The sequence below is a fragment of the Mugil cephalus genome, chromosome 18, assembly GCF_022458985.1.
Source record: "Mugil cephalus isolate CIBA_MC_2020 chromosome 18, CIBA_Mcephalus_1.1, whole genome shotgun sequence".
NCBI classification, from domain to species: Eukaryota; Metazoa; Chordata; class Actinopteri; order Mugiliformes; family Mugilidae; genus Mugil; species Mugil cephalus.
This window is the reverse complement of record NC_061787.1, coordinates 2,687,765-2,713,456: the sequence shown is the minus strand read 5'-3', so window position 1 is coordinate 2,713,456 and position 25,692 is coordinate 2,687,765. Positions and strand designations below refer to the sequence as shown.

Genomic DNA, 25,692 nt, shown 5'->3' with positions numbered 1-25,692 from the left:
TAAAGTTTGTCAGACATTGAGAACAGAACTAAAATCATTTCCACCACATCAGACTGGAACTAATAAATGTTCAATATCTGCCTGTGGAGTCTAGTGATGATTATAGTGACATATTCAAAGCAAACACCATCAATGTTCACAAAATGAGACTTTGTTTGAATTCATCCTGATGTGTTTGTTTTCTTTGGAAACTTGAGAATCTTCAGTGGAATCAGAAATAAATGTATCTGCACAACATGAGTTTGTAGAGATGGAGCCTCTGGTGGAGCTGTCAGAGTTGAGAGCTGAAGTCACTATGTCTTTATGTTGTGATTAATATCAATGAGAGTTCTGCACTTGTTCTGTTTGACTGTTTAAAGCTGCTTCCTGTTGGCTTCAGATGTTTAGAGTTTCCATTTTGTAAACTTGTTCATTCTGAACCTTCAGCTCTGAACACATGATGGAACTCTGAGTGACTTCAAGCAGGAACTTTGTAAACTCACATCTTTTATTCTTTATCCAGACTGGAGGACTCCAGTGTTTCAGAGATCAACTGTGATCCTCTGGTCTCAGCTCTGAAGTCCAACCCCTCCCATCTGAAACATCTGGACCTGACTGGAAACAGTCTGAAGTATTCAGATGTGAAGCAGCTTCTTGATCTTGTGGAGAGTCCAGACTATAAACTGGAGACTCTGAGGTCAGACTCCATGTTTTATTTGTGTTCTGACATGAATATGATGGTAAAGTTGTGGTGACATCAGGCTGATATTCTACTGATCCACACTGAGGATCTTCATGAATCTATAAGATTTCACTGTGAAGGAACAAAACATCTTAAACGTGTTCATTCTGAACTTTCTTCAACTCTGAACACATGATTTCAAGGAGGAGCTTTCTAAACTCTTTCATTATTTATTTAGATTGCAGAGCTGCAAGATGTCAGAGATCAGCTGTGATTCTCTGGTCTCAGCTCTGAAGTCCAACCCCTCCCATCTGAAACATCTGGACCTGAGTAACAACAAGCTGAAGGATTCAGGAATGAAGCAGCTGTGTGGTTTTCTGGAGAGTCCAGACTGTAGACTGGAGACTCTGGAGTGAGTTCACTGTCTGTTACTGTTGTAGATCTGATATGTTTAATCACCAACTGAATCTAATTCATCTTCATCCACAACTTTCCTCCATAAATCTGTAAATGTCCTTTAGTTCAAGACGAGTGTTTGAAGCAGAAACTGTAGAAAATGTCCACTGTTGGTTGTTAAAGTCAGTGAAGCTTAAAGAGGAAATGAAGCACTCAATCAAATAAACAGTATGTGATACATGGATTTCTGCTCTCATTTATCTTAGTGGTTATAGTCAGATAGTTAAAGATGGTTAAAGATACATTTAGTGAAACACACTCAGTAAAGTATGCATAAAACATGCTAGCAACCAATGAACAGGTAGCATTAGCCAAGAAATACAAGTTCAACAAGTCTGTTTACAGCTAAATCTGACATAGAAACATAACTGTTTGGTACAAACACTATGGACTCCAACAATCTTCTACTTGAGTATGTCTCTCCAAACAGCAGCTTACCAATAACCATTGCCCAATTCTCAACCCAGCAGAAAGCACATGTAGCCTCAATATTACTGTTGCAGTATAGTCATCAGATGGAAGCTTGGTTAGAAGATACAGCAGATAAATGACAGACATAGATTAGAAAGCAAGAAAAACATTATTAACACTTAGACCTGAAAGCATTCACAGAAAAACTTGCATCAGTCCTGACACTGATTACTACATCTTTCATTCTTTATTCAGACTAAAGAACTGCAGTTTGTCAGAGATCAGCTGTGATTCTCTGGTCTCAGCTCTGAAGTCCAACCCCTCCCACCTGAAACATCTGGACCTGAGTGACAACATCCTGGAGGATTCAGGAGTGAAGCAGCTGTGTGGTTTTCTGGAGAGTCCAGACTGTAGACTGGAGATTCTGAGGTCAGTTCACTGTCTGTTACTGTTGTAGATCTGATATGTTTAATCACCAACTGAATCTAATTCATGTTCATTCAGAACTTTATTGTTCCTCAAACTGAAGACAAATCCAAACTCATTTCAATAACTGTATAATGTTGATGCTTCATTCCTGCTCAACACACACAGATGAGATCATGTGTTCAGATGCAGGTGTTTGAGGTGTGTTTAGTGTCTGAGCTTCCTGCTGTTTCATCATCATTCACTCACATTTCATTTGGAGTCAAACCTGCTGTGATCCATGTATCAGTCCATTCTCTCTGAACCACAGCTGCTGGAAGGAGCTCACACACCTCACACTGTCACATATTACTGTCTGTAGAAGACATGATGGAGATCCACAATAACACAAGGACAAAGTCACTCAGACATGTCTGAGGAGATTTAATCTACATCTTTATTTATTTACTCAGATTGGAGAATTGCTGGTTGTCAGAGATCGGCTGTGATTCTCTGGGACCAGCTCTGAAGTCCAACCCCTCCCATCTGAAACATCTGGACCTGAGTAACAACAACCTGAAGTATTCAGGAGTGAAGCAGCTGTGTGGTTTTCTGGAGAGTCCAGACTGTAGACTGGAGACTCTGAGGTCAGTTTACTGTCTATTACTTTTGTACTATTAATCATCAACTGAATCTAATTCATGTTCATCCGCAACTTTCCTCCATAAATCTGTAAATGTCCTTTAGTTCAAGTTTGTAGCAGAAACTGTAAAAAATATCCACTGTTAGTTGTTAAAGCAGTCATTCAGAACCATTTTATGTTATAAACTTATCTGGTGAATAAGTAATGTTGAGCTGCACATTTAAACCCTGAACACATCTGATTGAATTATTATTGATTTAATCTACATATTTTATTATTTATTAAGGTTGTGGAGCTGTAGTTTGTCAGAGATCAGCTGTGATTCTCTGGTCCCAGCTCTGAAGTCCAACCCCTCCCATCTGAAACACCTGGACCTGGGTGACAATAACCTGAAGGATTCAGGAGTGAAGCAGCTGTGTGGTTTTCTGGAGAGTCCAGACTGTAGACTGGAGACTCTGAGGTCAGTTCACTGTCTGTTACTGTTGTAGATCTGATATGTTTAATCACCAACTGAATCTAATTCATCTTCATCCACAACTTTCCTCCATGAATCTGTAAATGTCCTTTAGTTCAAAACAAGTGTTTGTAGCAGAAACTGTAGAAAATTTCCACTGTTAGTTGTTAACGTCAATGAAGCTTAAAGGCTGTTAGGACACAGTAATGTTGAGCTGCACATTTAAAACCTGAACACATCTGAATGAATTATTCATGATTTAATCTCCATCTTTTATTCTTTATTCAGGTTGTGGAGCTGCAGGTTGTCAGAGATCAGCTGTGATTCTCTGGTCTCAGCTCTGAAGTCCAACCCCTCCCATCTGAAACATCTGGACCTGAGTAATAACAACCTGAAGGATTCAGGAATGAAGCAACTTCTTGATCTCGTGAAGAGTCCAGACTATAAACTGGAGACTCTGAGGTGAGTAGAGGGTTCCAGTCAGTCCATGCTGCTTGCACATGCACAGTTAGTATCAAAGATCCAGTGTTTCCTGTAAACCTGCAGCTTCTCAGTGAAGCTGTGAGAGGAGAATGGAGACATGCTTCAGGATTGGACAGAAAGACAGAGAGAGAGACAACAGTCAGCCAATCAGATGAGCCAGAAGCTTGTTGTGATCATGTGTTTGAGTTGATGTGAAGACGACTGTTGTTGTTGTGTTGATGTGTCCAGGAAATAAAGCTGGATTCCAGCTGACAGCCTTCCAAGATGTATAGAGACAGTGGTGGTCATTCATCACATCTGATCAACAACTGATCACAGCTCTGAGATCAGTCTGACTGAAGCCTGCACATCACAGAAGTAGCATTACATTTAGTAACCATGAGTTTCTTAGTCAGCTGATCTTTGTTTCCATGGAGCAGCAGTAAATCCATCACTAAAGTGTTGGTGCAGTAATGAAGCGTTCAGGACTCTCAGCAGTTTCTTAGTGAAATCTGCAGAGGAAACAGACTTGATGCTAAAAGTCTCTGCAGGTCTGTGTGTGTTCACTCCAACACATTAGCATGAAGCTGAAAGGAAGCTGGCTGAGCTCCACAGCTGCTCCACTGCTGCTCTGAACAGGACTCAAGTCCCTGCTGCTCTTTCTACTGGATGTGATGATGAAGGGAAACACTCCTTCACCTCCTCTCTTTTTTCTACTCCTCTCTACAGGTGGGAGTGGTCATGGTGATAACCAGCAGGGTGTGTGGTGTGAGAGGATGAGCTGTGTCCTGATGATCCAGAGGTTGAAGCAGCAGCAGCTTGTGTGGACAGAGACTCTGACTGCAGATAATTGCTGAAGTCAGAAACTCAACCGCAATAAGAACTCTCAACTGTTATAGAGAAACATGTCAGATGGAATCAGCCTCCAATCATCATGTGATGACTCTTCTGAAAGAGAAGTTCATCTTTACAGACTCATGTTGGACGTGTTCTGTTCAGATTCAGAGAACTCTATCCCAACAGGATGATTCATTTGCAGCTTTTCCACAAGCATCCCCCACACATACAATTAATCAAATAAACAAACAAGTATAATAATCAATTATAAAATCAATGCTCATTAAGATAAAAGTAAAATCAATAGCACAAATTCCAGTAGCTAAAACCTTACTAGTTTCTGTCTGTGTTTTAAAGCTTTTTACAAGAAAGAATAAAAGACTTCATGTAATGATTTGTCCTACTGATGATCACATTATAGATGACCGGAAGGCAGCTAAAAAAAAAAACTCGGTCGACAAAATGTGATCTGGTTGGTTGATTATTGATTTTGTTCGATCTAATTTATTGATTATTGATTTTGTTGTGAGATCATGCCCAAATTCTTCTTCTCAGTGCCAGTAATTTCTGAACATACTTAAACAGTTGTGTTGAAGTGACTTTTCTCCCTCACAGACGACACATTGAACCAACAGATAAAGGAAAAGGTTAAATAGTTTTCAATGAACAAATGATAAAAATTACATAGAATAGTATCAGACTTCAGAAGTAATTTCCATAATTTCCTAATTAAATTAATTCTCCTGCCCCCGTTTGACAATAAGCTCAGTATTTTCTTTAAATTCGAGCTCTGAGTCAAACATAGTGCCAAGATATTTGTAAGAGTCAACAATTTGCACCTGCTCATGGTGGATGGCTACATAATAAAAAGTAGTGGTGACAGGACGCAACCCTGGGGAAAACCTGATTTCTGTTTTTAAGGAAGTCTAAAAGCAATACTAAAAACATGTCTGGTAGCTCGGTTGTTTCTGTACTAAGGGAGAAAGATCCATGGGTTTGAAATATGTATTAAATCAGGTATTAACTGGAGCCGTGTCATTATGTAACTATGCACTAGATAATCATTGACCTGCATTAAATAAAACAGAATACATTTGTGGTGCTTACAGGAACATCCCCCAGGGGCGCTACAGCACAGCACTACATCATTATAATCATTGTAGACAACACCTGCAGAAGAACAGTCATCAGAGACATAATAAAAATCCTGTGATAGATTGAAACCCCGCTTCTCACCCAGTGACAAACAACACTGCGACCTGAAGCTGAAGTGGTTAAGTAGCTAATTAGCCAGCTAATTAATTAAATAGAGTGAAATCTTGACACAGAAGTGACCATACTTTTAAATAATCAATCTAGCTCTTAAAGCTCTTTTATGTCTCGTTGTTATGGTAACTACTGTATGTTAATGACAGGCTGGATTCAGTTTGATATAAAGTGTTGAGCTGTTATATTAAAAGTTATGTTGAAATATTGATGTTACATGACAGCATGGATCACAGCATTAGTCCAAATGTTGAAGTTAAACAGTAAAATGTGAATACTTGTATTAATATTCTGCCTAAAAATAATATTTTACCAGTAGTTCAGTCAAGGAACTGACAGTTTATGATTGTTGATATATTGATATATATTCTGTAACTCAGAAGAAATTCTATAAAGTAATATGAGGTTTATTAATACAGACTATCTCTGTCCTCTGGTTATTGGAGACACATAGCTACAAGAGCCTGTATAAATACATGTGTTACTCAACATTATGTATTTGTTTAGTGGATCCAGACATGAAGAGATGAACTAGACCAACAGGACTAACTTCTTCATTTATTCCTTATTCCAGTCCACATGTGCAAAAACAACAACAACAAAAAAAAACTGTCACCACAGTATTTCACTAAACTTACTGCAGTTGCTCAGGTCCAGGTTCAGCAACATTGGTCCCAAAGAAAGAGGTCAGATGACTTCCTGAATACACTGCACGACTAGGTTAAAACGTGTTTTTGATATGTTTAATGAGCGGTCATCAAACTATCTAACAACTTTCTGTACACGTTTTATTCATTTATTCATTACACCTTTTATGAAGTTTGGACCTAAAATAAATTTTCTTCTGGGACTAAGATGATCATGAGCTAAAACTAATCTGATGGCAGAACTATGTTCATGAGGCGAGACTAGAGTGTTTGATAAGAGATAGAGAACAGGTTTTATTTGTCAAATGCACAGTGAAATGTGTTTTTTGTTCCTGCAGCCAGTAGTCAAATTGTAAATCTAAAGTGAGTAGCAACAATAATGCATACATTGTATTTAAAATAACAATAAGTGCAGTGGTGCAGTGATACTTGAGTCCAGTAAAAGCTCAGAGTTGATCAGACAGAAGGATGTAGATGGAAACTCTTCTTCAGCCTGATGGCAGCAGAGAGAAGTGAGAGGATCCAGGATCTTCTTGGCCTTTAACCAGTGATGTTTTGTAGAAATGTTCTGCAGTGTGGGGACGGGGCTCCCTCAAGAAGGGCAGGAAGTCTGGTGCAGTTTCCCATCCTGGTGGTGATGCTCTTCTGTAAAAGTTCCTGAGCTCCTCGAGAGGGAGCTTGAAGCCTCTGAGGAGGTGGAGACTCTGTCTGGACTTCTTGACTCTGGTGTTCAAGTGTTGAGTCCATGACAGGTCCTGTGAGGTGGTCACTCCTCTTTCCACCTCAGAGCTGCTGAGCTGAGTGGATGGATCCCGGTACCAGTCCTCCAGGTGGGACACTGCCCTGTGACGGGGTCAGTTTTTTATGGACATGTGTCCATGGATCCAGGGGGGTAGCCTATCTGATCTCTGTTAGCATTGAAGCCATGTGGCTACAGATGAGGACGAAGGAGCGTCTTTCTCATATTGATGCAGCCTCCATCGCAGTTAAATTAGTCTCATCTAGCCCTTTACTAGTTACATGAAGTTATTGACCTCTGACCTTTTACTTACACAAACAGTGGACAGCAGAGTGGGTGATGGATTAGCATTTTGCATTGAGCTAAACCTGTCCATAAGCATGTGTGGTTTCTCCTCTAGTTTAGTTTGGGATACTCTTCATGTTTGATGCTGACCACATTGGTCTGGTTCCTCTCAGGGCCAGAGTGAAACACTGTTCTCTAATGACGTCTTGAATTTGCCTGCACAGTCTGATTCAGCCCAGAGATAAACTCACTGCCTGGACATGTAGAGAGGAGGAGCTCACCAGAGCAGGAGATCAAGTTTTATGAGAACAGGGAGGGAACTCTGAGGCTGACGAAACAAACACAGACAGACGTGTGTGTGTGTTTGAGTCTTTCTGGTGGTTTTGTGGGAGGAGCAGTGAAAGTGAAAGTGTTCAGTCAGTTTGTTCAGTTTGATTCAGAGAAGAAGGAAGCAACTGAAGCAGGGTGAGTTTTGTTTGTTTTTTTCTTCTCCTTGTTGACTGTAGAGAGAAAGCGAGTCAGAATTCAACAGTTTCATTCAACCATTGAAACCAACGTGTGATTGATATATTAATTAACTAAAAGTTGTTGTTCTGCTGCTTTCTTAAACTGCGGAGTTTGTGTCTCACTTCCTGTTCTCAGAGTGACTCTTGTGTTATGTCAGTGTGTTATAGACCAGTCATCCACTTTTATTTTATGTTGTGTTGTATTGTATTGTGTTTTCTAACTGATGAACCTGGACTTCTGTAACTGAACCAGTGTTTCTGGATTATCTTTCAGGCTGACTAAAGGCCAGAAGATGGAGGAAGAGGAGGACAGAGAACCTGGAATAAACCTGTAGGACGAATTAAATATTTATCTTAAATATATAAGGAATTACCAGTGGAGCTACTTAAACTTTCATCAGTGAATGCTGAGAATAAACTATATTTGTTTCTGCAGAGGTCAGTTCCACAGACAGAGAGCAGAGTCTACAGTATCCAGCTGTCTGTCTATGAAGAGTGACAGGTCTAAACACAAACCTCCAGACTTCAGTGAAGAACCTGGACCCTCAGACACAAAGTAAGAGACTGTTTCTACTGTAAACTGACCTGATGGAAGATGATGATTTTAGGATGAAGCAGAAATGTTCCGCTGAAAGATTTATAGTCATGATGCAGATGTTTTAGTGCAGGTAGGTAAGATCCTAGTCTGGGTTTTAGAACCGGGAAGTACTGATGGTATTTCTGTAGTAAAACACCTGAGAACCTCCATTACAAAATGTCCACTCATCAGTATGGATGGATTGAACTGCAGTTTTCTCATCCTCCCATAGTCAGTGTGTAGCAACTCGTCCTCCCTATCAGTCCAGTTCACTGTCAGTGTTGTATATTGATGTATATTGTATATTGATGCAGGATAGTTCTCCTATGTAGCACCAACCACACACACCTTTTTTAAGTCAATTGTATGCACACTCTATTTTTGGAAATAACAGCTTTTCCTTAAAAGAAATCATAAAATAGAGTGTGCATACAATTGACTTTAAAAAAGGTGTGTGTGGTTGGTGCTAAATAGGATAACTATTCTGCATTGCTTTGGAGTCACTAGGTCACATGGCTTAGGAGGTACTGAAAAAAAGACACCGTTCCTTATTTTGAATATCTGTCGAATATCCAATATCAAACCAACTTCACCTCGGTCGCATACATAATGTTGCAGTTTGTTGATGACCTGAAGAATGGATCGGTCAAACCCCAGATCTTTCAAAAGGCTGCTGATATTAGAATAAATCACTGTGTCCTGCACAGAGCCCAATATCTGCCTCAAAATCCCCCTTTTCTCTGGTTCAGAGCGCTGCCATGATCATTGAAGTGGGAGATCACTATACAAGCTGGATATAAACACAGTCACCGTTCCCCTATGCGCTTCCATTAACCATTGTGTAACAACACATTTGATTTGTTTGATTGTAAAAAAAGGAACAGGGATCAGTCTTTATAGGAGTAGGCCAAAACTTGTTTTTGAGGTGAAGCTTCTACAATGATATAGGCTGTCAGGCCGTCGATCAGAATTTTACAGGCAGATACAAAAACAACATCAGAGCCAAAAACCCGGCTTTGCGGCTCCCGTGGCTGAGAACCAAGTCGGGTGATAACAGGCAGCTTTAGTTTGTAACGCGACCCATTTAATTGTCAGTAACGGAAACGGCGTTATACCGATGGAAATAGTAATTAGTTAGATTACCCCGTTACGGAAAAAAGTAACACCGTTGATTTTAACGCCGTTATTCCCATCATTGCTGGTAAATAACCCCTTGACCTTTAAACCCTGTATACATTCCCCAAACCCAAAGTCAGGAAAAAGACACAGGAAGAGGAACACAAGAGAAAACAAGAAGAAGACCATATACTACATCAGTAACACTTCATAGATTCTTCTAAGCTCAGTTCAGACGGAACTAACTCAAGCTGAAACAGTCAAGGACAGAATCATCTCTCTTTGATGAAAGTTTTTACTGTGAAGTCTCTGCATGAAGCATTGAGCTTATATTAACAGCAAACAGCAGGTAGATCAGTCAGTGTTTAATAAGAGAGACGGACAGACAGACAGACAGAAAAAACAGTTCATTGGTGTTGATGAAAACAGGAGAGATGAAATCAAAGGAAATAAATTCAAACTTTTCCTGTTCTGTCTGAGCGTCTGAGCATCTGGACAGTGATGTCAAATGTTGATAGTTTTCACCCACGATGTGCAAATGATTTTAATGATGAGGAAATGTGTTGACAGAGAGAGGAAGAGGAGTCATGTTTCTGTGGAGGAGCAGCCGTCCTGCTGTGCTTTGTGTCAGGACGTCCTGAAGGATCCAGTCTCTACCAGCTGTGGACACTGGTTCTGCAGACAGTGCATCACCTCACACTGGGACCAGTCTGATTCATCAGGACACTCTTCCTGTCCCCAGTGTGGAAAAAGAGCCAGAACAAGTAAGACTCTACATCTGTCTGCTGATGGACTCTTGGTAAAATAAGTTCTTAGAACCCACAAAGTACAGAAAACTGACTTTAAACTCTTAGAAAGTATTTAAAGTCAGTTTTCTGTACTTTGTGGCTTCATACAGGGATGACTGTTTTCTTTTTGTCTCTCTTTTGTTCTTCTTTCCAGCTGATGTTGGTCTGCAGGAGATTTTAGATGAACATAAGATCAGTCTGAGGAGGAGATGTGAACATGTGACTGAAGGAACTGATGTAAGAGGAAGAGGAACCCTCCTCAACAGGATCTACACTGAGCTCTACATCACAGAGGGACAGAGTGAAGAGGTTAATACCCAACATGAGGTGAAGCAGCTTGAGACAGCTTCCAAGATGAAGGCCCTCCATGACACTCCAATCAGGTGCCACGACATCTTTAAAGCCTCACCTGACCAACAGAGACACATCAGACTGGTTCTGACCTACGGCGTCGCTGGTGTTGGAAAAACATTCTCAGTGCAGAAGTTCACTCTGGACTGGGCAGAGGGTTTGGAAAACCAAGATGTCAGTGTGGTGATTGTGCTTTCGTTCAGGGAGCTGAACTTGATCAAAGATGAGCAGTACAGTCTTCTCAGGCTGCTCCATGTTTTCCATCCAACATTACAGAAGGTCACAGCAGAGCAGCTGGCTGTCTGGAAACTTTTGTTCATCTTTGACGGCCTGGATGAAAGCAGACTTTCATTGGACTTCAACAACAGTGAGGTTGTGTCTGATGTCACACAGAAGGCATCAGTCAACGTGCTGCTGACAAACCTCATCAAGGGGAAGCTGCTTCCCTCGGCTCTGGTCTGGATCACTTCCAGACCTGCAGCAGCCAATCAGATCCCTCCTACATGTGTTGACAGGGTAACAGAAGTACGAGGCTTCACTGACGCCCAGAAGGAGGAGTACTTCAGGAGGAGGTTCAGTGATGAAGAGCTGTCCATCAGAATCATCTCCCACATCAAGAACTCCAAGAGCCTCCACATCCTGTGTGGAGTCCCAGTCTTCTGCTGGATCACTGCTACAGTTCTGGAGCACATGTTGACTACAGAGCAGAGAGGAGAGCTGCCCAAGACCCTGACTGACATGTACTCACACTTTGTGATGGTTCAGACAAAGAGGAAGAAGAACAAGTACCATGAGGGACACAAGACGAGTCCATGGGAGCTGATGGAGGCTGACGGGGAAGTTCTTCTGAAGCTGGGGAGGCTGGCGTTTGAACATCTGGAGGAAGGAAACATCATGTTCTACCAAGAAGACCTGGAGCGCTGTGGTCTGGATGTGACAGAGGCCTCAGTGTACTCAGGAGTTTGTACAGAGATCTTCAAAAGAGAGAGTGTGATCTTTCAGAAATCAGTCTACAGCTTTATTCATCTGAGCGTTCAGGAGTTTCTGGCTGCAGTCTACATGTTCCACTGTTATACCAACAAGACGACAGAGGTGATGAAGGACTTCCTGGGGAGAGACCACCAGAACTACACTAAATCTCTGGATGACTTCCTGTATGGAGCCATGTATAGATCCCTAGAGAGTAAAAATGGTCACCTGGACCTGTTTGTTCGCTTCCTTCATGGCCTCTCTCTGGAGTCCAACCACAGACTCTTAGGAGGTCTGCTGGGTCAGACAGAGAACAGTCCAGAAATCATCCAGAGAGCCATCAATAAGCTGAAGAATATGAACGCTTATTACATGTCTCCTGACAGAAACATCAACATCTTCCACTGTCTGATGGAGATGAACGACCTCTCAGTTCATCAGGAGATCCAAGAGTTCCTGAAGTCAAAGAACAGATCAGAGAAGAAACTCTCTGAGATCCACTGCTCAGCTCTGGCCTACATGCTGCAGATGTCAGAGGAGGTTCTGGATGAGTTGGACTTGAGTCAATACAACACATCAGATGAGGGACGACGGAGACTGATCCCAGCTGTGAGGAACTGCAGAAAGGCTCAGTGAGTCCTGATCATTAACAGAATCAATCAGATGTTCATCAGATGATCACCTCACTCTGTTTCATACTCATTCAGTCTGGATCTAGATGGAAATGATCTGATTTTATAACAGATGTTTTCTTATCACAGATTTACTGGACGTGGACTCTCAGAGACTCACTGTGAAGCTGTGTCCTCAGCTCTGAAGTCCAACCCTTCCTATCTGACAGAGCTGGACATGAGTAATAATAACCTGAAGGATTCAGGAGTAAAGCATCTGTCTGCTGGACTGGAGAGTCCAAACTGTAGACTGGAGACTCTGAGGTCAGTTCACTGACTGGAGCTGTTGGAGGTTTTCTTTATTTATTTACTTCAAATCATTGATGTGTCAAATGTTCTTCAGTTGATAAATGTTCAGTATTTCTAATCTGAAGAAGATTCTACTTTTTCTCAAATGTCCTGTTTCTCTGAACAACTGAAGAACATTGACTCACAACAAGTCTTCTCATTTATTACAATCATATATCATCAACTATTATATCAGAACATTTCACACATCACTGAAACTCCCAAAAATATAAGTAACTTCTAATCTTAAAAGAACAAGTCCTGGTAGATAAGCTGCTTTGGTGCAACAGTCCATTCACTTCTCCACTGATGATAAAAACTAAACACACAGTCACAGACTGTTACTGATGTTGTTGAGTCAGACTGATAGAAGGCTGCTGCTCTGAGTCAGGATGAAACACATCACTCATGACACAGATTACTACATGTTTTATTCTTTATTCAGATTGAAGAGCTGCAGTTTGTCAGAGATCAGCTGTGATTCTCTGGCCTCAGCTCTGAAGTCCAACCCCTCCCATCTGAAACATCTGGACCTGAGAGGAAACTTCTTGAATGATTCAGATATGAAGCAGCTTCTTGATCTTCTGAAGAGTCCAGACTATAAACTGGAGACTCTGAGGTCAGACTCCATGTTTTCTTTGTGTGCTGAGATGAATATGATGGTGAAGTTGTGGTGACATCAGACTGATATTCTACTGATCCACACTGAGGATCTTTATGGTAAAGTGGGCTTTCTTCGTCTGTGGTTTAGTCCATTAACTGTAGCAGAGCCATGTTGAGCTCCACATTTCAAAGCTTCATAGAAGAAGAAAAATCCTCCACTGGATGATTGACTCTGAAACTCTTGATTTCCACCTTTAAGTCAGTCAGACATTTAGAACAGAATCCAGAATCCACCACATCAGACTGGAACAAATAAATGTTCAGTATCTGCTTGTGGAGTCTAGTGATGATTATAGTGACATATTCAAAGCAAACAGCATCAATGTTCCAGAAGAGTAGACTTTATTTAAAGGTTGTCATTAATATCAATGAGATTTCTGCTTCACTTGTTCTATTTGACTGTTTGAAGATTCTTCTCGTTGGCTTCACCTTTTAGAGTTTCTATTTCATAACCTTGTTCATTCTGAACCTTCAAATCTGAACACATGATGAATCTATGAGTGACTTGAACAGGAACCTCCTAAACTCATCGATTATTCTTTATTCAGACTGGAGGACTCCAGTGTTTCAGAGATCAGCTGTGATCCTCTGGTCTCAGCTCTGAAGTCCAACCCCTCCCATCTGAAACATCTGGACCTGACTGGAAACAAGCTGAAGGATTCAGATGTGAAGCATCTGTGTGGTTTACTGAAGAGTCCAGACTATAAACTGGAGACTCTGAGGTCAGACTCCATGTTTTCTTTGTGTGCTGAGATGAATATGATGGTAAAGTTGTGGTGACATCAGGCTGATATTTTACTGATCCACACTGAGGATCTTCATGGTAAAGTCTGTTTTCTTCATAGAAGAAGAAAAATTCTCCACTGAATGACTGACTCTGAAACTCTGACACTCTTCATTTCCACCTTAGAGTTTTTCAAATTAAAAACCCAGCGGCAACTAACAATTATTTTATATTTTAGCTGAATCAGTTATTTAATGTTTTATTTTATAAAATGTTACAACATTTTGACACCACTCTCTCAGAGTTCAAGGCGACGTCTTCAAATGTCCATTTGTCTGAACCAGAATCTAAAACAGTTAAGATCACTCCTTTTATTCTTTATTCAGACTGAAGAGATGCAGTTTGTCAGAGATCAGCTGTTATTATCTGGTCTTAGCTCTGAAGTCCAACCCCTCCCATCTGAAACATCTGGACCTGAGTTTCAACAACATCCTGAAGGATTCAGGAGTGAAGCAGCTGTGTGGTTTTCTGGAGAGTCCAGACTGTAGACTGGAGACTCTGAGGTCAGTTCACTGTCTGTTACTGTTGTAGATCTGATATGTTTAATCACCAACTGAATCTAATTCATCTTCATCCACAACTTTCCTCCATAAATCTGTAAATGTCCTTTAGTTCAAGACCAGTGTTTGTAGCAGGAACTGTAGAAAATGTCCACTGTTAGTTGTTCAATGAAGCTTGAAGAGGAAATTAATCACTCAATCAAATAAACAGCATTTGATTAATAGTTATGCTCTTATCTATTTTGGATGGTAGTTTTAGTCAGATAGTTAAAGGTACATTTCGTGAAAAACACTCAGTGAAATATAGAGATAGTGAAACATGGATAGTAACATAGGGTCAGTGAGCATTATTGTAGGTCGACTACACTGAGGAGAAAACATTTGAGACAGAAAAGCTGGTTGTTCACAACAGAATAAGGCCTCAAGTGCCTCTGTCTGTTTTCTATTTCACCGCCTATATCTTGTCCTCCTACTGTGACTAGAGCAGCTCAGAGGCATCAGTCCACCACAGAGACAGGACCCTAAAACATGCTAGCAGTCAGGCAGGGAATGAATAGGTAACATTAGCCAACAAACACAAGTTCTAAAAGTCTATTTACAACTAAATCTGACTTAGAAATACAACTGTTTAGTACGAACATCATGGACTCCAACACTTTTCTACTTGAGTATGTCTTTTCAAACAGTAGCTTACCAACACCTGTTGCCTAATTCTTGACCCAACAGACAAGCACACGTAGCCTAAATATTACTGTTGCATTATAGTTAGTGGATGGAAGTTTGGCTAGAAGATACAGCAGATAAATAACAGATATAGATTAGAAAGCAAGAAAAACCATTATCCACTTAGACCTGAAAGTAGTTACAGAAAACTCGCATCACTCATGACACAGATTACTACATCTTTTATTCTTTATTCAGTTTGAAGAACTGCAGTTTGTCAGAGATCAGCTGTGATTATCTGGGACCAGCTCTGAAGTCCAACCCCTCCCATCTGAAACATCTGGACCTGAGTGAAAACAGTCTGAAGGATTCAGGAGTGAAGCAGCTGTGTGGTTTTCTGGAGAGTCCAGACTGTAGACTGGAGACTCTGAGGTCAGTTCACTGTCTGTTACTGTTGTAGATCTGATATGTTTAATCACCAACTGAATCTAATTCATCTTCATCCACAACTTTCCTCCATAAATCTGTAAATGTCCTTTAGTTCAAGACCAGTGTTTGTAGCAGAAACTGTAGAAAATAGTTCAGAACCATTTTATGTAATAAACTTATCTGGTGAATAAGTAACATTGAGGTGAACATTTAAACCCTGAACACATCTGATTGAATTATTTCTGATTTAATCTACATCTTTTATTATCCGTGCAGGTTGTGGAGCTGCAGTTTGTCAGACATCAGCTGTGATTCTCTGGTCTCAGCTCTGAAGTCCAACCCCTCCCATCTGAAACATCTGGACCTGAGTGACAACAACCTGAAGGATTCAGGAGTGAAGCAGCTGTGTGGTTTTCTGGAGGGTCCAGACTGTGGACTGGAGACTCTGAGGTCAGTGAATGTAATAATGAATATTACAGGGCTAAAATTGAGGGTAAAATAGCCTGTTTCTATAAACGTCCCCTGAAACAGGGAAGAGTCCTGATGGGCTGGATACCAGCACTGAAGAGAAGGAGCCCTTCGATGGCACTGATGCTGGGGGGGTCAGTGAGCATCACTGGAGGACGACTACACTGAGGAGAAATCATTTGAGTCAGAAAAGCTGGTTGTTCACAACAGAATAAAGCACGAAGTGCCTCTGTCTGTTTTCTATTTCACCGCCTATAACTTGTCCCCCTACTGTGACTAGAGCAGCTCAGAGGCATCAGTCCACCACAGAGACAGGACCCTAAAACATGCAAGCAGCCATGCAGGGAATGAATAGGTAGCATTAGCCAACAAACACAAGTTCTAAAAGTCCATTGACAACTAAATCTGACTTAGAAACACAACTGTTTGGTACATACTTCATGGACTCAAATACATTTCTACATGAGTGTGTCTCTCCAAACAGTAGCTCACCAACACCTGTTGCCTAATTCTCAACCCAACAGTGAAGCACACGTAGCCTAAATATTACTGTTGTAGTATATTCATCAGATGGAAGCTTGGCTAGAAGATACAGCAGATAAATGACAGACATAGATTAGAAAACAAGAAATACCATTATTAACACTTAGACCTGAAAGTGTTCACAGAAAACTAAAATCACTCATGACACTGATTACTACATCTTTTATTCTTTATTCAGTTTGAAGAAATGCAGGTTGTCAGAGATGAGCTGTGATTCTCTGGGACCAGCTCTGAAGTCCAACCCCTCCCATCTGAAACATCTGGACCTGAGTGACAACATCCTGGAGGATTCAGGAGTGAAGCAGCTGTGTGGTTTTCTGGAGAGTCCAGACTGTAGACTGGAGACTCTGAGGTCAGTTCACTGTCTGTTACTGTTGTAGATCTGATATGTTTAATCACCAACTGAATCTAATTCATCTTCATCCACAACTTTATTGTTTGTCAAACTGAAGACAAATCCAAACTCATTTCAATAACTGTATAATGTTGATGCTTCATTCCTGCTCAACACACACAGATGAGATCATGTGATCAGATGCAGGTGTTTGAGGTGTGTTTAGTGTCTGAGCTTCCTGCTGTTTCATCATCATTCAGTCACATTTCATTTGGAGTCAAACCTGCTGTGATCCATGTATCAGTCCATTCTCTCTGAACCACAGCTGCTGGAAGGAGCTCACACACCTCACACTGTCACATATTACTGTCTGTAGAAGACATGATGGAGATCCACAATAACACAAGGACAAAGTCACTCAGACATGGAGAGGAGATTTAATCTACATCTTTTATTCTTTATTCAGATTGAACACCTGCAGTTTGTCAGAGATCAGCTGTGATTCTCTGCTCTCAGCTCTGAAGTCCAACCCCTCCCATCTGAATCATCTGGACCTGAGTAACAACAACCTGAAGGATTCAGGAGTGAAGCAGCTGTGTGGTTTTCTGGAGAGTCCAGACTGTAGACTGGAGACTCTGAGGTCAGTTCACTGTCTGTTACTGTTGTAGATCTGATATGTTTAATCACCAACTGGATCGAATTCATGTTCATCTGCAACTTTCCTCCATAAATCTGTAATGTCCTTTAGGCCAAGACCAGCGTTTGTAGCAGAAACTGTAGAAAATGTCCACTGTTAGTTGTTAAAGTCAATGAAGCTTAAAGGCTGTTAGGACACAGTAATGTTGAGCTGCACATTTAAAACCTGAACACATCTGACTGAATTATTCATGATTTAATCTACATCTTTTATTCTTTATTCAGATTGAACACCTGCTGGTTGTCAGAGATCAGCTGTGATTCTCTGGTCTCAGCTCTGAAGTCCAACTCCTCCTATCTGAAACATCTGGACCTGAGTTACAACAACCTGAAGGATTCAGGAGTGAAGCAGCTGTGTGGTTTTCTGGAGAGTCCAGACTGTAGACTGGAGACTCTGAGGTCAGTTCACTGTCTGTTACTGTTGTAGATCTGATGAAAAGCCTTCAGTTCAAGGTGAGTGTTTGTAGCAGGAACTGTAGAAAATGTCCACTGTCAATGAAGCTTAAAGGGAAAATGAAGCACTCAGTCAAATAAACAGCATTTGATAAATCCTGCTTCTAACTATCTTAGATGATGGTTTTAGTCAGATACAAAAGATACAGATACAGATTGACTAGAAGATACAGCAGCGAAAAAAAGAGCACAACTTCCATCCCACTACATTGAACTCGACCACGAAGTGCAATAATATCTGAACTTGTTCACTTAAGTGGAATATTTATTAGGTCTCAACTGCAGAGTGTACATTTGTAAATATTATTTTAAGTCTTTTTTAAAAGTCTGTTTTACGTTTATCTAAGTATTTTTCTTTTTAGTACCTTTTTTTTGCACTCTATGCATCTAATGGGTTTGCTTCATCTGCATTTCACTGTACTTGTACATTGACAATATCTGTCTGTCTGACTGACTGCCTCAAACTATTCACATAAAACTCACATTAATCCTTACACTTTTTACTACACCTTTCATTCTTTATTTAGATTGAAGAACTGCAATTTGTCAGAGATCAGCTGTGGTTCTCTGGGACCAGCTCTGAAGTCCAACCCCTCCCATCTGAAAGATCTGGACCTGAGTAACAACAGTCTGAAGGATTCAGGAGTGAAGCAGCTGTGTGGATTTCTGGAGAGTCCAGACTGTAGACTGGAGACTCTGAGGTCAGTTCACTGTCTGTTACTGTTGTAGATCTGATATGTTTAATCACCAACTGAATCTAATTCATCTTCATCCACAACTTTCCTCCATAAATCTGTAAATGTCCTTTAGTTAAAGACCAGTGTGTGTAGCAGAAACAATAGAAAATGTCCACTGTTAGTTTGGTAAAGTCAATGAAGCTTAAAGGCTGTTAGGACACAGTAATGTTGAGCTGAACATTTAAAACCTGAACACATCTGATTGAATTATTCATGGTTTAATCTACATCTTTTATTCTTTATTCAGATTGATATACTGTAGTTTGTCAGAGATCAGCTGTGGTTCTCTGGTCTCAGCTCTGAAGTCCAACCCCTCCCATCTGATACATCTGGACCTGATAGGAAACAACCTGAAGGATTCAGATGTGAAGCAGCTTCTTGATCTTGTGAAGAGTCCAGACTATAAACTGGAGACTCTGGAGTGAGTAGAGGGTTCCAGTCAGTCCATGCTGCTTTCATCAGTATCGTCCTAAACACAGTTCGTATCAAAGATCCAGTGTTTCCTGTAAACCTGCAGCTTCTCAGTGATGCTGTGAGAGGAGAATGGAGACAGGCTTCAGGATTGGACAGAAAGACAGAGAGAGAGACAACAGTCAGCCAATCAGATGAGCCAGAAGCTTGTTGTGATCATGTGTTTGAGTTGATGTGAAGACGACTGTTGTTGTTGTGTTGATGTGTCCAGGAGATAAAGCTGGATTCCAGCTGACAGCCTTCCAAGATGTATAGAGACAGTGGTGGTCATTCATCACATCTGATCAACAACTGATCACAGCTCTGAGATCAGTCTGACTGAAGCCTGCACATCACAGAAGCAGCGTTACATTTAGTAACCATGAGTTTCTTAGTCAGCTGATCTTTGTTTCCATGGAGCAGCAGTAAATCCATCACTAAAGTGTTGGTGCAGTAATGAAGCGTTCAGGACTCGACTTGATGCTAAAAGTCTCTGCAGGTCTGTGTGTGTTCACTCCAACACGTTAACATGAAGCTGAAAGGAAGCTGGCTGAGCTCCACAGCTGCTCCACTGCTGCTCTGAACAGGACTCAAGTCCCTGCTGCTCTTTCTACTGGATGTGATGATGAAGGGAAACACTCCTTCACCTCCTCTCTTCTTTCTCCTCTTCTCTACAGTTGGAAGAGGCCATGGTTATAACCAGGAGGGTGTGTGGTGTGAGAGGATGAGCTGTGTCCTGATGATCCAGAGGCTGAAGCAGCAGCAGCTTGAGTGGACAGAGACTCTGACTGCAGATAAATGCTGATGTTGATGAAGAAGTGAGCAGCTCAGTCACAAACATTCTTCTCCCAGTGATGCAGCCAGTGTTCAGTTTCTCTCACTCAGCAGATACATGTGTTTCTGCTCCTGCTGCTCTATGGACTCCACTGAGTCAACATCAGTCTCTGATCAGCGATATTTTCTTTCCTTTAACATAGAAATAAGAGACAATCGAGGTGTATAGGCAGCCAACACAAACATTGCTTAATTTTGTTATGAAACCGGAGGCTTTAAGTAAACCCCCTTGGTTTTATTCCTCTTCCTGCTCGGGCGCATTATATTTTTATGTCGGTTACTTGTTGTTTTTAAAATATAAATGATTTGCAAAACATTTAAATGAAAAAAATAATAAATAATAAAATCTTTCCCGATTTCCTTCCTATTGGTACTCAAAGCATTTTACAGTCACAGTTACACATCTATACATTTACTCACACAAGCACACACACACACACACATTCACTCACTAGTGCCAGGCACTGGGAGCAATTGGAGGTTCAGTGTCACTTCAGCATGTGGTACATTCTAGGGATTGAACCCAGTCTGGACACCATTCCCCTAAAGGTTTCACCTTCGTTCACACTTTGAGACTGGAGCCTTATTAGTGGGTCATTAAAGTATCTTTAACTGGAGGAAGAATACAGGATCAGAACCGATTCCTCCAGTTCCATGTGAGTATCAGTTCATTAACAGACTCTAGCCATGTAATAATTATCATTGTTATTATGACAAGTTTATGTGTTCTGCATTGTTGGCGAAGAAGATGGAGCCAGTATGTTTCTGTTAATAATGTCAATTCTCCTCTGGTGTAATAGAACACAGACGCTACTCGATATTTGAATTTCTGCCAAAGACATGGTTAAGTTGGATTATGGTGGGTATAAAACTTTGCCCCAGCATCTATTAGGGATCCTACCTCACCTCTGTTACCTTGGCGGAATGGCAGGAACACCACTTGGGGCATTTTTTCACATTTTCATGTTACTCATATTTCCGGTTGCTTGTTGGAACCTGTAGTCGCCCTGGATGTGGTGTTCCAAATTGGTTGTTCTGGATCAATATAAAATCGGTAAGGTCAACTAAGAGTATGACTTGTGTTCAGTGAAATTTCGACCAAAGTTTCAGTCGCCATTGTTGAAAGTGAAGCAGGAAGTGGGAAAAAAAATGATCCCAACTGGCAAACGAGACACAGTGTTGCCTAGTGTGTGGGTGGTGTTGTTACAGAGGAAATCAGACAAACAAGTTACAAGTAGAAATTACTCACACTGGTGGAGTGTCCTTGCATAGGTTCCTGTGGGACCTAAACGCAGTACTACAAATTCTCCTAAAAGCCTCAAGATGAGACGACAAATTTGATGTGTCTCCGTGGAGCTGTCCAGTACTGAAGTGACTTCTCTCTATCTTTGTGTATTGGCCTGGCAGTAGAGAGGGGTCAGAGGAGCTGTCCAGTGCTGAAGTGACCTCTCTCTCTATCTTTGTATTAGCCTGGTACAGTACCAGCAGAGGTAAACTAACGAAGGAAAGAGGTACTATTTTGGACTGATTTCAAGCAGTTTGATTTGTTCAAAAACATCACACATGTAGCTTTGATACACAGTGCTTGGATTTTTAAAAATATTGGTTTTACTACCTAAATACAAATTGCAACCTTCCTGAAATAATCCCCCTTATCATTTATTTATTTATTTTTTTTTTTGGCAAAATATTTTTAATAATCAATATCATGGAATTATTCACCGGTATAGTTTAAGTGAGGGACGATATAGTGGGTAAGCGTCTAATAAGCCTGATAATTATTAATGGTGGAATTATTTATTTGTAGACTGATTTGTAGAGATTCGTATCTCTGGCTACTTTTCTCACATTTTTAAGTATTCCCAGAGACAGTATTGTGAGGAGGCAGTGGTAACTGGCAGTGAAATGAAGTTTTTCTAATAATAATGGTTTTGGTCCGACCCCACTTCCAAATTTCCCTAGTTTAAAGACTTGGTTTAAAGATTTAATAATGATAAAATGTACAAAATGAATGAATGAATGATTAAAAGATTTAGAAAAGAGTGAAGATTAAAAAAGTAAAGGAAATTGGTTAAAGATTACATTAAAAAAAAGATGAGTCTTGAGATTCCCTTTTATTTAAAACAGAGATTGATTTTAAAATGGATTGAAGATTATTTGGTAAATACTGTTGTTTTTTATCCATCTGTGTTTGCTCACGTTAGAACTTCAATGTGTCACCAACCAGTTTATTCATGAACTCGCCACAGACACTGATAGATCCTACCTTCATCTCAGTCAGTGAACTCACCACAGGCAGGAAGTGTATGTATCCTAGAAACGTTTAGAGGTCCCTGAACTACCCAATGGATCTATGCATTTACTGGGAGAAGCAGCTCCTCAGTGGGTCAGTCTATTTCCTGGAAGCTTCCCACTGATTCTCTTGAATGGACTGATGGAGATACTGATGGGCTGCAGTTCCTCTAGAGACCACCAGGTGGTGATGTCTCCTCCTCCACTCTGGGAATCCCTTTATCTCTTTCCACAAAGTCAGTTCAGTTTCAAGATGCAAGATGATCAGTTCCACTCTCCTAACATCAGACTATCTGAGCCCTGCATGTCTTCAAAGGCTCAAGGTTCTATTAAATGTTTAAAGTGTTAAGGTGGTATTAATATATTAAGGTGGTATTAAAGTTAGGATATTAACATGAGAGTTTCAAACTCAGTTTTCTACAAGGATATTTAGTTGGAAGATTCTGAAGTCACTGACAGATTGACAACACCATCTACAGTACGTGCTCTGAAAGTGTGTGTTAAGTGTGGACAAAATATTAGGAACATTTTCCTGTCTGATCCAGTCCAGCACAGCGCCACCAGCAGGCTGCAGTTCATCACTTTTCCTCGGACCTGAATAACTCTGAGAGTGCGTTCATCTCTGTTTCCAGTTTCTTCTGTTTGACTGTTAATATCTCGGAGACACTTTCCGCCTGAAATCATCTTCACTGATCAGAGCTTCACAAAATAAGACACAACATAAAGAAGATAGAAGAGAAACTAGATTTTTATCACGCTGTTCTTCAATCATTTCACATTTGTAGATCTTTATATATTAAACATTTCAGAATATTTCCTCCTTGTAGTGAGAATATTTCTGCTGCTTTCCCAGTTTTGTGCAACTAAACTCAACGTTGATGTGTTTAGAACCTTTTTTCCAACAGTATCTTTATTTATTTTAAATAAATTAAAATTAAAAGACTCTGAGTGCACATGTGAAATGTGCATAACATAACGTAATGTGTTTTTCACCCTTTCTTCTTTCTTTGAGGCAACATTGTGTTATTCTTTTACACTACTGGATTAAATGTGAAACATTCTGTCAAATGTGGAATATGTTTAATAAAGTTATGGGAAAAAAAGAGACGCCGGCTGTTAAGGAGGATTGATGGTAGTGTCACAAGAACATCAGCTGGTATGATTTTATTTTCATTCATTACCCTTAATCTAATAAACGTGGCAAACCTTATTGCTATGTAGGTGCTGATATGCCTCAGAGCTGTTGAATTTTAACTTGTTTACCTTGTTCACCTGAAGCTTCTTCACCTCTACACACACACATCTACATCCATTTTAGTGAGACATGACATCATGATTTTAATGTGAAGAGAATGAGACAACATCTGGATCAAAAGGAAATGTCTGGTTATCCATAACGTGTTGCTTAATAGAGTAGTTTGCTGAATACTAAATACTTACTTGCACTAAAATAAAAGGAAACATTTGGAGTTGGCATTATTTCTAGGTTACTGTGTTATTGTTCCGGCCCTTATGAGAGGCCCCAACTCTGACCTGATCGTAGCCTTTAACTTAGAGAAGAGAGGACCGACTAAAATGTCTTCACTCTGATGGTAGAGCACTCAGACTGGTCCTCAGAAAGATAGACACACACCAAATAATTTCCAGTAAAGGTTCAGGGAGGAGCTCACCTGACCAGGTGATCAAGGGACGAAGTGAAAGTGTTTAGACTCCATTTTGATTCAGAACAGAAGGAGGGAAACTGACTGAAGCACGGTGAGTTTTAATCTTCTTCTTTAATTCTTCTTCTTCTTCTTCTTCTTCTTCTTCTTCTTCTTCTTCTTCTTCTTCTTCTTCTTCTTCAACAGTTTGATTGAACTATTAAAACAAACTTGTGATTAATCAGTTGTTGTTCTGCTGCTTTTATTACTTTATAATTTATCACTTCATGTTCTCAGTTGGTGAGTGTCTGTAATATTATGTTATGCACTGCTATGCTATGTTATGTTTTATTGTGTCATATGATATTTTGTTGTGTTATATTATAGTTAGCTAACTGCGTAGTTAGGAGACAAATGTAGACCATAACTTAGAAACATAGCTGGTCAAGTAGTTGAGATGGTGGAGAGCCACATGTACTTTGAACTCATCCTGGACAATAAACTGATTTTTGAACAACACCTCATTGTTATTCATTAATGCCACTGACTCTCTGCCAACCATACACTCAGAGCACTTTTAGTTGCCCCACCCCCTGTTAGTTGGTGTGTAAGTGTAGTGGTGTGCATGCAAACATGTTTTAGTTTGACAGATTTTTTTGGTCTCAAAATGAGGACATGTGTGATGCTAACGCTAACTTTTCCTTCTTTAGTTTGTTGGAATTTTGTTGCTTTGTTAAAGCTGAGCTAAATGACTAATATACAGTACATCATAGAATCATTTTAGTTCAGTTTGAAGCTTAATTATCGAATATGCTATGTAATGCGATGCAGCTTTTTAAGCTGACTCTGTTCTAAAAGTCTATCAGTTATTTTTTACTTGTCAGAGCTTGAACATGTTCCTGTGCTTTTCTGACCATAGCTATTCTAATATTAACAAGTATTTATTTTAACTTCACAGAAAAATCTTTAATAAGACTACAGTTCCTATCAGTCTTTGACCAACCTGGAGTACTGTAACTGAAGTTGATGGAAACTCACTGAGTGTTTCTGGTTTATCTCTCAGACTGACTGAAGGCCAGAAGATGGAGGAAGAGGAGGACAGAGTCAAGTTTCCCTCAGATACAAAGTAAGAGAACTACTACTAACTTGTCCATGACTCATTTTAATCACTTCTGTCAGTTCCAGGATATTTTCTGTCCCGGTGGTTGATTGAGATTAGCTGAAATGTATTTGTTATTCTTCGTGTTCGATAAAGTTTATTCAAGATACAGTTAAAAATTGAAGGTGGTCTTAGAGACTGTTGGTTCTCACCTTTAATTTGAGAGTATTTAGAAACTCCAAACTGGAGGAAATCTGTAAGAATTAAAAACATTTTAATATACAATCCCCTATTTTCGTGTAATATTAGTACATACACATTTCTGCAGAGGTCAGTACCACAGACAGAGAGCAGAGTCTTCAGTATCCAGCTGTCTGTCTATGAAGAGTGACTGTTCTAAACACAAACCTCCAGACTTCAGTGAAGAACCTGGACCTTCAGACACAAAGTAAGAGACTGTTTCTACTGTAAACTGACCTGATGGAAGATGATGATTTTAGGATGAAGCAGAAATGTTCTGCTGAAAGATTTATAGTCATGATGCAGATGTTTTAGTGCAGGTAGGTCAGATCCTA

General features: G+C 40.2%; 1 protein-coding gene across 1 annotated transcript in view; it reads left to right on the top strand.

The window, feature by feature from the left end:
* Positions 1-20,436, top strand: part of LOC124995453 (NACHT, LRR and PYD domains-containing protein 12-like) — a 31,548-nt gene extending 11,112 nt beyond the window's left edge. Inside the window, exons 2-13 of the mRNA XM_047567833.1 lie at positions 8,209-8,328; positions 10,036-10,245; positions 10,364-12,205; positions 12,335-12,508; positions 14,306-14,482; positions 15,401-15,574; positions 15,848-16,021; positions 16,761-16,934; positions 17,383-17,556; positions 18,593-18,766; positions 19,050-19,223; positions 19,930-20,436. Of these exons, the coding sequence (XP_047423789.1) occupies positions 8,209-8,328; positions 10,036-10,245; positions 10,364-12,205; positions 12,335-12,508; positions 14,306-14,482; positions 15,401-15,574; positions 15,848-16,021; positions 16,761-16,934; positions 17,383-17,556; positions 18,593-18,766; positions 19,050-19,223; positions 19,930-19,951 (3,589 nt within the window). The 3' untranslated portion in view covers positions 19,952-20,436. The remainder of the gene's footprint in view (positions 1-8,208; positions 8,329-10,035; positions 10,246-10,363; positions 12,206-12,334; positions 12,509-14,305; positions 14,483-15,400; positions 15,575-15,847; positions 16,022-16,760; positions 16,935-17,382; positions 17,557-18,592; positions 18,767-19,049; positions 19,224-19,929) is intronic.
* The last annotated feature ends 5,256 nt before the right edge of the window (positions 20,437-25,692 follow it).